General features: G+C 47.2%; 1 protein-coding gene across 3 annotated transcripts in view; it reads right to left on the reverse strand.

Annotated features, from left to right (window-relative positions):
• Window positions 1–14,582, reverse strand: part of Mapkapk5 (MAPK activated protein kinase 5) — a 20,536-nt gene extending 5,954 nt beyond the window's left edge. The window contains exons 1-9 of one of the 3 annotated variants that reach the window (XM_021162147.2): window positions 13,825–14,581; window positions 8,986–9,059; window positions 7,635–7,710; window positions 6,831–6,928; window positions 5,497–5,605; window positions 4,197–4,286; window positions 2,921–3,016; window positions 2,114–2,194; window positions 319–506 (exon numbers count right to left, since the gene is read on the reverse strand). In XM_021162147.2, the coding sequence (XP_021017806.1) occupies window positions 319–506; window positions 2,114–2,194; window positions 2,921–3,016; window positions 4,197–4,286; window positions 5,497–5,605; window positions 6,831–6,928; window positions 7,635–7,710; window positions 8,986–9,059; window positions 13,825–13,860 (848 nt within the window). In that variant the 5' untranslated portion in view covers window positions 13,861–14,581. Of the gene's footprint in view, window positions 1–318; window positions 507–2,113; window positions 2,195–2,920; window positions 3,017–4,196; window positions 4,287–5,496; window positions 5,606–6,830; window positions 6,929–7,634; window positions 7,711–8,985; window positions 9,060–13,824 lie in introns of all 3 variants that reach the window. The other 2 variants (XM_021162146.2, XM_029477752.1) reach the window with 2 other exon arrangements.
• Window positions 14,583–15,398: the final 816 nt, after the last annotated feature.

Here is a 15,398-nt window from a genome sequence, read left to right on the forward strand (position 1 = left end):
AAAAAAAAAAAAAAAGAAAAGGAGTAAAGGCCAAAGATCCTGTCCTGAAACCCTAGCATCAGCCCCACCCACGCTGGCTTATAGATGAGAAGACACAGGCTAGCATGGAGTGTGCATACTAACACTCAGTCCAGCCTCGACCACACGGTGAGTTCTAGGCCAGCCAGAGCTAGAACAAGATCCTATTTCAAAGCAAAAACAAAAACAAAACCCAAACAAAACAAGATGACAAAAGAGAGATGTTGAGGAGGGAAGGGGAGAAGGACACGGCAGGAGGCTGGTCACTTAGACCCGGGTCTAACAGTCATGGAGACTTACTTCCTCACAACATCTTTAGCCATCTCTGAGATCTGGCTCCACTCTTCTTCTGGGAACTCAAAACTTCCTGTCATGATCTTTTTCCGCATATCCTTTGGGATAGTTCGACTATGGTGTTTGGAGTAAAAAGGAGGATATCCGCACAGCATCACATAAATTATCACCCCTAGGGACCACAAGTCACAACTCTGAAAGCAAAATAGAAAATAATCACTCCCATTAGAGAAGAGTCTCAAATTAAGGTTCAGGTGTCCCAACACCTAAAGGCTAAAATCACCAAACTTCACAAGGACAGTGACACCTGTTAGCCACCAACAAGGCACATTTCTCATGCAAATGAGGCCAGCCTGGAGCAGAAAAGCCTGCTTGCACTTGAGTATGCACTGTGTCAATGTGGACCAGGGAGGATAGAGAACCACTGCTGGGCACATGTAAGTTGGTGTAATGTGACAAAATTTGGAGGTCTAAAGACACTCTGCTGGTGACACATGACAACCATGTCTGTCCTACTCTATTCTAATTCAAAGATTTTATTTGAATTTTTTAAAAAAAAATACTATCTGAAGAAAAAAAAAACACTGTAAGAGCAGAACTTCTCTAGCTACAAGCCTCAAACAGGAGATTCCTCTCTCAACGCTCTCCAGAACACCGGATGTAAGACACGGAGGTACGAGTCACATTTCACACCACCTGTCTCTAAAACAGTTCTGGTGAGCCTCATGGTGAGAGGCCACACAGGCAGGCAGTTGTCTGGAGCCACTGCCAGCAACTGCGCCTGGCTCACTCAGATGGGTCTGGGTATGCAGTCCCATGTCCTAAAGGCTGCATACCATACAAGCTCCATCAGGTCAAGTGTACAGCAGGCAAGGATTCTCCCAGTGAGCCCTCGGCATCACAGTGCTTTGGTGAGTCTTGTGTGATGTGTATCTGTGCTTATGGGGGTGGGGTATGCACATGCCTATGCACTATGCATGTGAAACCAAAGGATGTCTGGTGTCCTCCTCTATCACTGTTGGCATTGTTCCCTTGACCTGCCATTCCACAGGGGCTCTGAATACTCCTGCCCAAAGTGCAGCTTAAGCTGGGCAAAAGTAGTGCACACCTTTAATCCCAGCACTTGGGGGAGGTAGAAGCAGGTGATCTCTGTAAGTTTGAGGCCAACCTGGTCTCCAGAGCAAGTTCCAGGACAGCCAGGGCTACATAGAGAATCCCTATATTGACCCGTTCTCCCCACACGCACACACTAAAAGTGCAGCTTGGTGGCTTAAACAAAGCCACATGGCTGGAGTGTGTGGACCCACAGCAGCAGCTGTCCCAGGCCACTGTGTCACCGATACCTAGTTTGAAGTGCCCAAAGAGAAAACACACATTAAAATCTAGTCAGCAACTCCAAGATCCATTTCCAGAGATGCTGGCCTCCCTCCACACAGCATGTTTGTCCATGGCTGCAGATTCAGAGGGCACCACATAAAGCATTTGCTATGCTCAGAAGACAGTGTTCAAATTAGACAGCAGCTGCTTCAAAATGTGCCTTTTTATCTTTTTCAAATTGGCATTTTACAAAGTACCAAAGGATGGTTAATATACAACAGCAATGTGCTCTGGAGTTTCAGTTTCTCAAAAATGGCCTTTATGTCTAAAATGACTGCCAACCATGTCACTTCAGTGTCATCAGAGGATAACTTCCTATCTCATCAGATTAGAGACTGGGATCCCAGGTCACTTGCTGTATTCCAACTGCAGCAGCAGCATGAACATCTCACAGTGGGAAGAAGCTAAGCACCTCTCCCTTTACCTTGTTGTAAGTGTAGGGTGTTGGCGAGGTAGGTATGATGCCAGACTTCTCCTTCTGGTGCCTTCTCTGCGCTTCCAGTACCTAGAAAGGAGTTGGACCAAATGTTTGTTGGAAATCACATCACCAACATCCCACAGCTTGAGACAGACTACAGGAAGGCTAAAGATGAACTGGCAATCAACAATAAAAAAATAACTCAACATCAATTTAACACGTCCAGCCAGCTATGTTGGCACACACCTTTAAGCTCAAGCCTGGCATACACAGGGAGGACATAGCTTCAGAACATGATTGAGACCCTGTCTCAAAAACAAAACCCCCTCTCCGGGTAGTAGTTGCTCAGGTCTTTAATCCCAGCAGAGACAAGCAGATCTCTGAGTTCAAGGCTATATATACAGCCTGGTCTATACAGTATGAGCCAGGACAGCCAGGGCTACCCAGAGAAACCTTCCTCATGTTCCCAAACCCAGGAACCCTAAACACCACCTATGTCTTTTCTCCCCAGCTATTGTTACCAATCAGAATTGGCTGGGAGCAGGGTCCCTCAGTATCTTATGAGAGGACTGTCTCCAGCTAACAGTCTTTTTATCCAAATTAACATTAGAAACACAAGCCTGGCAATGGTGCCGCACACCTTTTAATCCCAGCACTTGGGAGGCAGAGGCAGGCACATCTCAAAATTCAAGGCCAACCTGGTCTACCGAGTTCGTTCCAGTTCAGCCAAAGCTACACAGAGAAACCTAGTGGGGTGCTGGGGCGTTGGGTTCAGGCAAGTTGGCAATACACCAAAGAAGAAAACAGGCTTACCTGAGGTGCTACATAGTAAGGGGTAAACTGGGGTGTCATCAAATCACCTTGGTCAACTTTAGCAAACCCAAAATCACATAATTTCACTGGGGCGTCCTGAAAGAAAACAAACTGGGGTTAATACCACATAGCTGTCAGTAAACACTTTATGGAAGCTAGGTGTGGTGGCTCATGCCTGTAATCCTAGCACTGTGGACTCTGGGGCAGGAGGATTACCATGAGTTTCAGACCTGGCCTGGGAAAAGCATGTGAAAGCTGTCCTTAGTGCAGGGGCTGTAGTGTGCTCAGCACCTAGGAGCACTTCCTGCTCTTGCATAATGCTTGGCTTTGGGTCCCAGTACCCATGCGTCAGCTCACAACCACCGGTAACTCTAGTTCCAGAGTATTCCATGCCCTCTTCTGGCCTTCCCAGGTACTGCATGCACCTTCAGGTAAACTGCTCATACACATAAAACGCATCAGTAATCTAAAGTAAGAGAGAAGCAAATCTACGAGGTCAGCCCCGACATATACTTGTGAGCACAGCTCTGAGTTCAGAGTCTTAACAGGCTGGCCCTCCTCTCATCCACCCAGCCTCACTCTGAAGACTGGCAACTGGAGCAACTGACTAGTATACTGAACATGGACAGGAATCCAGGAAAAGAACACAGCCTATCAGGGCTAACAGCAACTCTAACTGAACTATGTCACAGCATGTTAATTCCTGCCTCTCCCCAAAGACTGTCCAGACAATACGCAAGTTCATAAGCCCCACAGATGTATCTGTACCATCCAAATCACCCATGCCACCGGTGTGGCAACAGTTTTGAGGCCCTAACAAGGAAAGAGTGGGACGCTGAAGTATTAGAAGCACATGCCTAAACCTCCTGTGCACGGGCTCAGTACAGCAGCAGGAAGCACACACCTGCAATCCCAGCACTCAGGAAGCAAAGGCAGTTTTAGGCCAACCTAGTTTACATGGGTTCCAGGCCAGCCTGGTATGACAAAAATTAAACCAGCCTGAGGATGTACATCAGTTGGCACAGTGCTGGCCTACTGGGTGCGAAGTACTGGATTCAATCCCCACAGTCACATAAACTGAATCTGGTGATGCATACCTGGAATCCCAACACTCAAAAGGAGGTGGAGGCAGGAGATCAGAAGTTCGAGGATATCTTCAGCTACAGAATAAGTTCAAGGCTGGCCTGGGATAGACAGACCCTATCTTTAAAAAACAGAAACTGAACAAAACAAAACAAAGTGACAGCATCAAATGAGGAAAAGCAGTCGTTCTCACCAGAGAGTTATCCTTGAAAAGCAGATTTTCAGGCTTGAGGTCTCTGTGCGCAATGTTTAGCAAGTGACAGTGCTGTAGAGCCAGGGCTATCTGGAAAAGGGCACAGTGGACCAGCCACCTCTTAGAAAAGCACCATCTCTAACACCCCTAGTGTGAGAGCTCAGGGGTTAAGTCAGTTACAACTGTGGCTAGTGTTGCGTACACAAGAAAAACTAAGAAAGACTTGGGACACCAAAAAACACAAATACATTGGCCTTAGTTTAACTATAACCTACATTTTCTGAACAGGCATGACTACAAAGGATCCTCTATCAGAATAAAGCGGTGGACACATCCTGTAAGAGGCCTGGCCACTCCTTTACCTGTGCTGTGACAAGTACTGTGGGGTCCCACAGGCAGCAGTCCACAATAAGAAGGGCTTCCCAGTGGACCCCTGCTGTGACCCCAGGGCTGCTCCTCCAGATATCTGCACCCTAAGGAGCTGAATGGCAGGCAATACCTTCCAACCAGCCAGCTTGACTTCCTATCTCACGAAAATGCATCTGTCTGTGTAGACTGAGACAGCTTTTATTTTACAGATGGTCACATCTCATCCTTTAGTCTTAATGTTGAAAAATGAATGGTGTAATTTAAAAGTTAAATAGTTCCTCAACTCTTGTGATTCTTCTCAGCACCTCACACAGTGGTTAACCCTAGTCAACCAGAACGGAGGGATCCAGAGACACTAGAGAATGGAGGTGGACACTCTGACGAGCTTTCTCACAATGCTAACTGTTGTGGCCTCATGCTTTCCTATGGTCTACTTGCTTGGTATGAAGACAGGCCTGTCCCCTCTATGAGGGAATTGTATGGGACATAGAATGTTTCTACAGTAAATAAAATACAATATAACCAAGAATCACTCACTATCACAAACCCACAGAAATGATGGGTGATTCATGCAAGAAACATCTTAGGTACAAATTCCTGAGAACAAGTTGATCCTAAAGGTCTTTTAGGTGATAGCAACAGCATCAAATGCTACCGGCCCACAGCTGTCCACAGTTAAGACGGTGGGGGAAACTCTCAGAGCACCCTTGGGAAAGGTGACAAGCAATTAAAAATCCAGTCCTCCCTCCCAAAGTATAAAGGGTCAGTGGCACTTTTAGGAAGATGTCCTTCCTTTCTGATTATAACAAAGCAGGCAATGAGAGGTCAAATGGAGCTTTTCTTTAAGCTTCCCTTCCCACAATGCAATTGTACTGCTTTACAAGGTAGTCGCAGTTTGGCTGGTACCCGGGTCGGGTTGGGGTCAACTTGCCTGCTTTGTTACTTGGCTGGCTTGCTTCTCTGTAAAGTGCCGGTGCTGGCTGATTCTGTGAAATAGCTCTCCCCCTTCCATCATCTCCATTACAATTAAGAGTCGAGCCCTGTTTGAAAGCATTTGATTTTGTTAAGTTAAAAAAAAAAGAAAGAAAGAAGAAAGAAAAAAGGAAAAGGAAAACCCTGAAGCATCAAACACTGACCTAAAGTGACCTCATCCACAAAATATGCAGCCACTGTGTCCAGGGTAAGCTAGCCACTAACTAAGTGCAATGACTCTCATATTCTCAACTAAAATGTAAAAAGGAAGAAAAAGAAAAAAAAAAAAACAAACAAACACGAACTTCTGGCTCCTAGTCCCTAGGACTATGAATGCTTCTGCTTGCATCCAAATGCTTTCAGCATCAGAGCACACTTGGGAACCACAATCGACTTCCCACTGGCTTTACCAGCACAGCTTCTGCACCCCCTTTCCCATGTGCATTTCCCGCAGCCTGAGACACTGGCCTCACAGACTGCAGACTGCACTTACACTAGCTCTGCTCTTTAAGGTTCTGAGTGCAAGGGAGGAGGTGCCTTGCTTGCTGCCTGCCACACTGCAATGACAGGGTTCCCAGCTCAGTCTCCACCTAAGGGACTTCCCAAACTGAAAGAGTGATCATGGTTTCTTCTTTCAGAAGGCAAGTCAGGGCAAGCAGGGGGCATCTCTGCTGCATTACTTCTAAGACTTGACCTGGAATGCTGGAATGACAGTTAGGCCCTTCTTGCTGATTTGAAATAGAATCTATTTTAATTCCTATTTATTTATTTAGAACATAGTTTTACTATGTAGACCAGGCTAGACTGCAATGCATGATCCTCCTGCCTCAGCTTCTCAAGGGCTAGGATTATAGACATGCACCAACTATACCTGGCTCTTTAATGTTTTATTTTCTTTTTAACTACACACACACATGCGCGCGCGCGCGCACACACACACACACACACATACACACACACACACACACACACACACACACGGCATTAGAGAATAAATCCAGGGCCTTAGGTACGCTTGGCAAACACTCCATCACTAATCTATAATCCTCAAGCCCTTAAACATTTTTTGAAAAGAGAAAATAATCAAAATAATGGTGGAGGAATGGAGCAAATGAAATAAGATTCCCCAGGGGCGACTGCCGAGAGCTCGGTGACGAGAGCCCAGGCACTGGGTACAGAATTCAGCTTTTACAACACAAGAGAGACAGATAGGGAAGGGCAGGGCAAGAAAAGAGTGCACGTCTGCAAGTGTGACTTCCGTGGGCACATGGTGATGGCCCTGTCCAGTCTTACCTGGGGCTGGACTCATGAGGGAACTGTACACTGTTAGCAAACACTTCAATAATCTCAACTATGTTGGGGTGTGTGGCACACATCATGTGCAGGCGCACCTTAAAGAGAACACAGGAAACATGCATGTGCAAAAGAAATGCCATCATTTTCCCCACAAACACCCCATGCTAAAAAACCTGACCATGCTAAGTCCAAAAGGAAAGGCCACTTTCTGTAGAAATCCTCATCACCCAGAATACGACGACCCAAGTGTTTCCCTGTCCAGACCATCTCCTCAGCCTTCTCCGAACAAATAAAACCGTACAACACATTTACTACACCCTCTGGTAACAAATGAAAACATACATAACTCACTGTATTTCACAAATTACTGCTACTAATTTAAAAAAAATTCGTGAGGTGACTAAAGACGGTCTGCTAGCTCTCCATATCAATAGAGCGCTTGATAATGGTGATGTGAGGAGAGCTGCTTTATGCATCTCTTTATTTTCCAGGGATCTGCCTCCCTTAACTGTAAATACATATATATTCTTAGGCTCTAAAAACATTTAAACAAGGGCAGGACAGACAGCTAAGTGGTTACAAGTGTTCCCTGCTCTTCCAGAAGACCACACCTCAGCCCCAGAGCTCACACTGCCTGGAGCGCTGAGGCATCCAATGCTGTCTCAGGCCTGCATACTCTCTCTCTCTCTCTCTTTCTCTCTCTCTCTCTCTCTCTCTCTCTCTCTCTCTCTCTCTCTCTCTCTCTCTCTGTGTGTGTGTGTGTGTGTGTGTGTGTGTGTGTAAGCCAATAAAGGAACATACCTCATTTCTAGCTTTTGGACGATCGAGAAGAATTTTCAGTGCAAACCGTTCTTGAGTAGATTTCTTCACACAGACTCTAGGTTTAAAAAGAAGTCCCAATGCCAGTCTGGATCTCCATGGCAAGGCCAGGACAGCATGGCCTGACAGAGCCCATCTCAGACGCACAGGAAATGAATACAAACGCCTTCCCCTAGAGCAGCGGGTGGCAAAGGAGTCGCCTCTTCCTCTCCTCAGCCACCGCCCCTTACCAGAGTCTCATCCTCAGCAGGTAATGTCAGCCTACTACCAAAGTACTGAAGAAATGACAGCCTCTCAAAATGGCCCACACTCTTATTTCTTACTTCTTTATATCGTATGACTGTTGTGCTGCATGTAGGTTTGTTCACCACCTGTCCCCAGTGGAGATCAGTAAAAGTCATCAGAGCCCTGGAAGAGGAGTTCCAGTGGCTGTGAGCCCCCTTATAGGTGCTAGGAATCGAACCTGGGTCCTCTGCAAGAGCAACTAATGCTCTTAACCTCTAACCCATCTCTCTAGCCCCACCTTTTATCTTTTTAAATTTGCATTTAAATTCATTTTCTGTGTGTATGGATATGCATATGGAGGTCACAGAGGAACCTGCAGGGATCAGCTCTCCCCTTCCAGTATTATCAATGGACTCAGAGATCAAAATCAGGCCATCAAAATGGTAAACGAGAACCTCTACCCAACAACCCATCTCATTGGTCCAATATCTTAACATCTTAAAATTAACCCATAAATACTACAGATGATGTGACTTTGCTGCTTAGCTGTTTCTAGCTATAAACAGTAACAAAAAGCGGGGCAGTGGTGGCGCATGCCTTTAATCCCAGCACTCGGGAGGCAGAGGCAGGAGGATTTCTGAGTTTGAGACCAGCTTGATCTACAAAGTGAGTTCCAGGACAGTCAGAGATACACAGAGAAACCCTGTCTCAAAAAACAAAAACAAAACAAAACAAACAAACAAAAAAAACCCAACCCCCCCCCAAAAAACCCACTAACCAAAAGCCTTTACAAAAGGGCCAGTGAGATCCCCAGGACCCACACAGAGGGAGAGAACCACCCGCTGAAAGTCATCCCTTTGACCTCCACACACCCACTCATAACAACGCAACAAACAGGTGAATAAAGTGAACACCCGTTGCTGGAGCTCAGTGGTATGTGTGTTCAATACACACAAAAGCTGACACTAAAACAAGTCCAAAAAAACAAACAAAAACTCTACAGTTTAAACTCAGGCCAATTCTTAGGGCGCATCCCAGGCCTGTAGCGCAAGGCATTTTCCCATGTCTGTTTCCAGAACAACATACCTACTTCTCAACACTGGCTTACCTAACTGGACCACTAATTCCGGCTCCCAGTTTCTGAGTCCAATTGATACTATATTCTTCTAAAATGGAGGTCTCCTATTAAAAAGAAGAAAATGAATAGGAGGGGCAGAGATAACTCTACTGTTAAGCTAGATTATTAGGCAGAGGCAGGACAGCCATGGGTCAGCACCTCCCCTCCTAAGGCAGTCTGCAGGCTTTATAATCGTACACTTGTCTACATGACTGCCACTGCCTCCCAACCACTACCTCCCAATAACATAGGTTCGAGAATAAAGGGAAACTAGATAAGTAACCCGCCTGAGTGGTCTATTTAAGTAGACAAATGATGCTTTATAGACAGTGTATGGGACAGACATTAGGACTTTAAACAAGTGGCAGAACATGTCTTCACTACAAATGACAATCGAGTGTAATTTCTGAGAGTCCAGAAACTGTGTCAGTTATCTGTAGAAGCTTACATCCTTCAAACTGTTCAACGTGTATGGATGGGAGAGTGTGGTGCTTGGCCCAGGGAGTGGCACTATTAGGAGATATGGCCTTTTTAGGGGAACTGTCACTGTAGGGGTTGGCTTTGAAACCCTCTTCCTAGCTGCCTGGATAACAGTCTGCTCCTGGTTTCCTTTGGATGAAGATGTAGAACTCTCGCATCCTCCAGAACCATGCCTGTCTGGACGCTACCTTACTTCCTGCCGTGATGATAATGGACTGAACCTCAGAACCTGTAAGCCAGCCCCAACTAAATGTTGTCCTTTTAAGAGTTGCCATAGTCATGGTGTCCCTTCACAGCAATGAAACCCTAACTAAGACAGGAGGAGAGTGAACTCTCAGGCCTTATCATATAATAAATAAATTAAGAATGATAGGGCTGGTGAGATGGGTAAGAGCACCGACTGTTCTTCCAAAGGTACTGAGTTCAAATCTCAGCAACCACATGGTGGCTCACAACCACCCATAAAGAGATCTGATACCCTCTTCTGGTGCGTTTGAAGACAGCTACAGTGAACTTATACTAATAAATAAATCTAAAAAAAAAATTAAGAATGATAGTTTGGGCTGGCAAAATTGCTCAGCAGGTAAAAGCACTGACTGCTCTTTCCATGGTCCTGATTTCAAATCCCAGCAACCACATGGTGGCTCACAATCACCGGTAATGAGATCTGACTCCCTCTTCTGGTGCGTCTGAAGACAGGTACTGTGTACTTATGTATAATAAAAAATAAATCTTTCGGCCGGATCGAGCAGGGATTGAGCGAGTGGATTGACCGGAGCAAGCAAAGGTCCTAAAACTTCAATTCCCAACAACCACATGAAGGCTCACAACTATCTGTACAGCTACAATGTACTCACATATATAAAATAAATAGATAAATCTTAAGAAAAAAGAATGATAGTCTACTTGACAGCAGAGTATTCCATCCACATTAGAGATGGGGTCAGACACTTGCTTTCACAGAAGGGAGAATGGCACTTTTACACCCATCCTAGACCACTTGTCCTTGGAGACAACCCACTACAACCACCTGAGAATGTTGAAATTAAAAACAACCCAACTGGGGCTGGAGAGATGGCTCAGAGGTTAAGAGCACTGACTGCTCTTCCAAAGGCCCTGAGTTCAAATCCCAGCAACCACATGGTGGCTCACAACCATCTGTAGTGAGATGTAATGAGATCTGATGTTCTCTTCTGAGGTGTCTGAAGACAGCTACAGTGTACTTACATATAATAAATAAATTAATTTAAAAAAAAACAAAAACAAAAAAACCCAACGTCCACGATGGAGTGGATCAAGTATGCTTTCTCCACTCATCTTTACCTGGGTAAGCCATCAACATTCTCTGGGGCTCAATAACAAAACAGGGAATTTTCATAGTCATAGTGTGAAAGGCAGGCAACTGCTTTCCATAAATATATTTAAAGTTAGACAAAAATGTCAAAAAACAACAAGATTGTCAGCCATGAGGGTTCTCTGCTCTCCTTCCAGCACACAAGAGGCAGAGGCAGGCAGACTTCTCTAAATTCAAGGCAACCGAATCTACATGAGTCCCAGACCAGGCAGAGCTACACAGTGAGACAGTGTCAGTTGTCAAACAGTATAAACAAACTGAGAACTGTCTGTTTTTATACCCACTAGAAGTGAGGTCAAAAGCCAGCACACAGCCTGGCTCCTCCAGCTTCCATCCTCCATCCAAACCCCCCAAAACAGTCAGTGGGGTTGTTTGGGGTCATTTTAGAATACAGGGTACTTTAAACTCCCCAGAGCTTGTGTGAAAGGTAACAATGCTGGTGCTCTAGGGGGCAGGGAAGAAAAGGGGGGCAGGACAGGTGAGACCAGGTAAATGTGTGAGAGAAGGGGCAGCTGTGCTGAGCTCAGAGAACAGTCCTGGCCAGGAATGCAGACTATATGGGTTTAGAGGGCAAACTGCTACATAGAGTCAAAGAATAAGGCCAAAGTGAGCTCTCCACAAAACTGATAAATGGACTGGAGAGAATGAGAGGCCAGGGAAAATCTAAGGCCAGAAGTGACTTTGCAAGTCAACTCCATTCAGAAAGGACTCCAGAACCACAGGGGTTGAATGGCAGGGGGTAAAAGCCTCAGGAGTTCAAAACACTGGATAGTCTCAGCCCACATCAGAAGCTAACTTACTCAGAGGCCAAGAACAACAGCCCTGATTTGACATTAGCATGCACAAGGAAAATACAATTCCCTTTAATTCTAGGCAGCTACAAATACCGGGAAGAGTGAAAGTCCAGCGTAACTATGTTACCTAGTGTCCAATTTTTGAACAAAAATTATTAGATATATAAAACCCAACTTACCATCTTATGCGGTGGTGGTCTGAATCAGTAGCAACTATCTCTGAGCACTGGATACAAATTGATAGGCTTTGCAAAGATATGATGGATTCTGTTTTGTTTTTTGAGACAAGTATCACTATGTAGTCCAGGCTGGCTTGTAACTCTCCATGTAGACCAAGATAGCCTTGAATTTACAGAGTTCCAGGCCTCTGCTTCCTAAGAGCTTAGCTTAATGGTATGTTTCCCCTTGTCTTATCTATTTGATTTTAATTACGTGTGCGCTCTGGAGGCCAGAAGAAGGTGTCAGATCCCTTAGAGCTAGAGTTATAGACTACTGTGACTGTGAGCCACCTAATGTGACCTCTAAGAACCAAACTGGAGCCCTCTACAAAAGCAATACATCCTCTTAATCACTGAGCCATCTCTCCAGCACTCCCCAGAAAAAGTTCGGGATTTTTGTTTCCTTTTTTTTTTTTTTTTTTTCCTTTTTTTTTTTTTTTTTTTAAATATGCCCAAAGAGGATTCAGTAGCCAATCGGAGTTGGATCCTTGGAACCCACATGATGGAAGAAGAACCAATTTCCATGTGTGTACATGTACACACAGACACACAGACACACAGACACTTAAAATGTATAATACATTTAAAGACTAAAAGAACAATATTGATACTGAGTCAAAACTAAGGACATTTCATTTCTTTTTTGTTTTGTTGATCTGTTTTTGTTATGGCAACTCACTGTGTTGCTTAGGCTAACCTTGAACTCCTGGCCTCAAGTACATGCCATCATAGCCCAGCAAATATACATTATTTTCAATGGTGAAACAAAATCAATGAAGACTAAATGTATGAAATTGTCAAATACACAGAAAAACATGAAGAATGTTGACACAAAACAAAGCTGTCACTTTAAATTTAAAAATACTCTAAACAAAGTCGACTTTAGTAGGTGGTGGTGGCGGGGCGGCAGCAAATACCTTTAATCCCAGCACTCAGGGAGACAGAGGCTGATGGATCTTTGAATTTGAGGCCAGCCTGGTCTACAGAGTGAGTTCCAGGACAGCCAGGGCTACACAGAGAAACCCTGTCTCGGAAACAAAACAAAACAAAAAAACAGAAAAGAGTTTGACCTCTTAACTCTTTGTGGCCAAAGACAACCTTGAACTTTTTATTTCATTTTTTTTTTGGGGGGGGGGGGGTCTCCGAAGATGAGAGGGCAACTTGCCGGAGTTGGTGCTCTCCAGCCATGTGGGTCTAAGGATCTTACTCTCTCTGGTCACCAGGCTTGGGCTGAGGCTCCTCTTCCGAGCCAGATATTAAATCACAGCATTGGCTGGGATCCTCAACTACTGATCCTCCCGTGTGAGGGGTGGGAGGTGACCCCTCACCGTGCCAGTTTTATGCAGTGCAAGGGATCAAACCCAAGGGTTCATGCATGGTGAGTACTCTACCAGCTGGCTATATTCCCAGTCCCGTTTGGGTCGTTTTAGAATACGGGGCGCTTTAAACTCCTCAGAAATAAACTCTTGATTCTTGAGAGTAGACAAGAGAACAGAAGGAAATGAACGCACAGAGGAGGGAAAAGCCAAAGAGCAGGTTTTGGGCAAAGGTAAAGCAACTCCTGAAGTTGAAGGTCTCAAACAGGCTTGGTTCAGAACCATCAGGAGGGGTCAGAGCCACTGCCAAGTGTCGCAGTGGGTCACTAAGATGCAAATGGACGCAGTTGGAGGTGATGGAAACATGAGAGTCCTAAGAAGCCCTCTTAAATCCCACTCATATGAAGTATCTCCACACTACTCAACTTCGTTCTAGCTGAGTACGAATTGCATCAACCAAGGAGGCTAGAGGGAATCGGAGACTCCACCCTACACAAGCCAACACTCTGGGCCTTCAAATGCGGTCCCCTTCCCCGGGAGGCCGAAACCCGAACTAGATTCTAGGAACTACAACCTCTGCCTCCCATTCAAATTCTCTCGATTTCCCAAGGCCCACGATGAGCGGAATCGCGGGACAAAGCAGGGGACGGGTTGCATCTCCCGCTTACCTTGATGGCTTTCTCCATGTCGCTGTCCTCCGACATGCTCCGCTGGGCTCCCACAGCCCGAAGCGGCGGAGGCTGCGCGGCTGTCCCGTCCCCTGGCAGCCGAGGAAGCAAAGGGCTCGGAGCACGGGGAGACGGGCAGCGACCGCCCCTGGGGAGCGGAGGGGATGAAGGCCCGGGTGCCGGCTCGGCTTCCGCAGGCGGCTCTAAGCTGGTGGCGGCGGTGGTGGCGGCGGCAGCGGCGGCGGCCCCTGGGGACAAGCCTTTGTGCTGGGCCCCGCGCAGCCGCTTCCCGGCCTCATCCCCGGCCGGGGAGGCAGGCTCCCGGGGCAGGGCGAGGCGGGGAGGGGCCCGGCCTGGAGCGCCGTGCGGGGCTTTGGCGGGGCCGCCGCTTAGGCCCGGGTTCGCCAGCTCCTGAGAAGCCTGCGCCGCCGCCTCCGCCTTCCCCGCCGCCGGCACCAGCACCGTAGCGAAGCCGAAGCCGAGCCCGCCGCCGCTGCCGCCGCCGCCGCCGCTCCCACTGTCGCTCCAGCGCCACACATCGCCGGGACGCCTGCGCCGGGCAGTCCGCCGCCCGCCCGCCCGCGCCGCACCCTCTGCAGCCTCACGCCAGCCATGCTGCCGCGGGGCTCTACGACCACCCAGCCCCGCGCGCCCCTCGCCGGCATCCGCCGGCCTTTCCGAGGCTTTCCCGAGCCGCGCGGTGGATGTGCAGGCGCCAGCCGGGTCGTCCCCGGGGCGCGCCGCACGCAGCACAGGCCCCCGGGCCTTCCACTGACGTGGCGCTGGGTGAATGACGTTAGACGGCGCGAGGGCTTGCCTGCCGAAAGAGAAGCGGAATGCAGGGAGGGCGCATGCGCGGGAGTCCGCTGCCGGGTGTCTGTGTTTTGAGCGAAACCTGTGGCTGCAGCCAAGGAGTTGGCTGGGAACTGGGAGGGTAACGTCGGACGTACAGAAATCTGGCTGTGTGGGAACCAACCTGATCGTGCTCGTCCAGTTTATGAAGCAGAATTGAAGGTTTGGTTGAGTGATTGATTGATTGATTGATTGATTTTTCGAGATAGGGTTTCTCTGTGTAACCCTGGCTGTCCCGGAACTCANTCTGTAGACCAGGCTGGCCTCGAACTCCGAAATCCGCCTGCCTCTGCCTCCCAAATGCTGGGATTAAAGGCGTGTGCCACCACCGCCGGGCTTGAAGGTTTTATTAACGATTGCTTAAATGGAAGCTTATCCATGAGAGAGTCATAAGAGACGAGAGTATACACAAAGGAGTTTAGTACACGTCCTTTCTGTTAGATTTCTGAGGCAGCTCAAAGGAACAGACAGGGAGCAAAAGAGAGATGGGAGCCTGACCTCTTAACAGTCAGGACTGTGTTTACTAGTGCGCACAGCAGGGGGCACAGTCCTCCTCCTGGAAGTTGGACTTCTCTACCAGAGGAAAAAGCTGGCTTCGAGGAGCCTATATAGTAAGGGTGTTAAGAATGCAGAAATATGGGGTGAGAGGCCTCAGGCCACTCCCCATTTCGTTTCGTGAAGTTATCTAAATCAATTTAGATATTAAAATCAAAACTTCCAAG

Source organism: Mus caroli, chromosome 5 (genome assembly GCF_900094665.2).
Source record: "Mus caroli chromosome 5, CAROLI_EIJ_v1.1, whole genome shotgun sequence".
Classification (NCBI taxonomy): domain Eukaryota; kingdom Metazoa; phylum Chordata; class Mammalia; order Rodentia; family Muridae; genus Mus; species Mus caroli.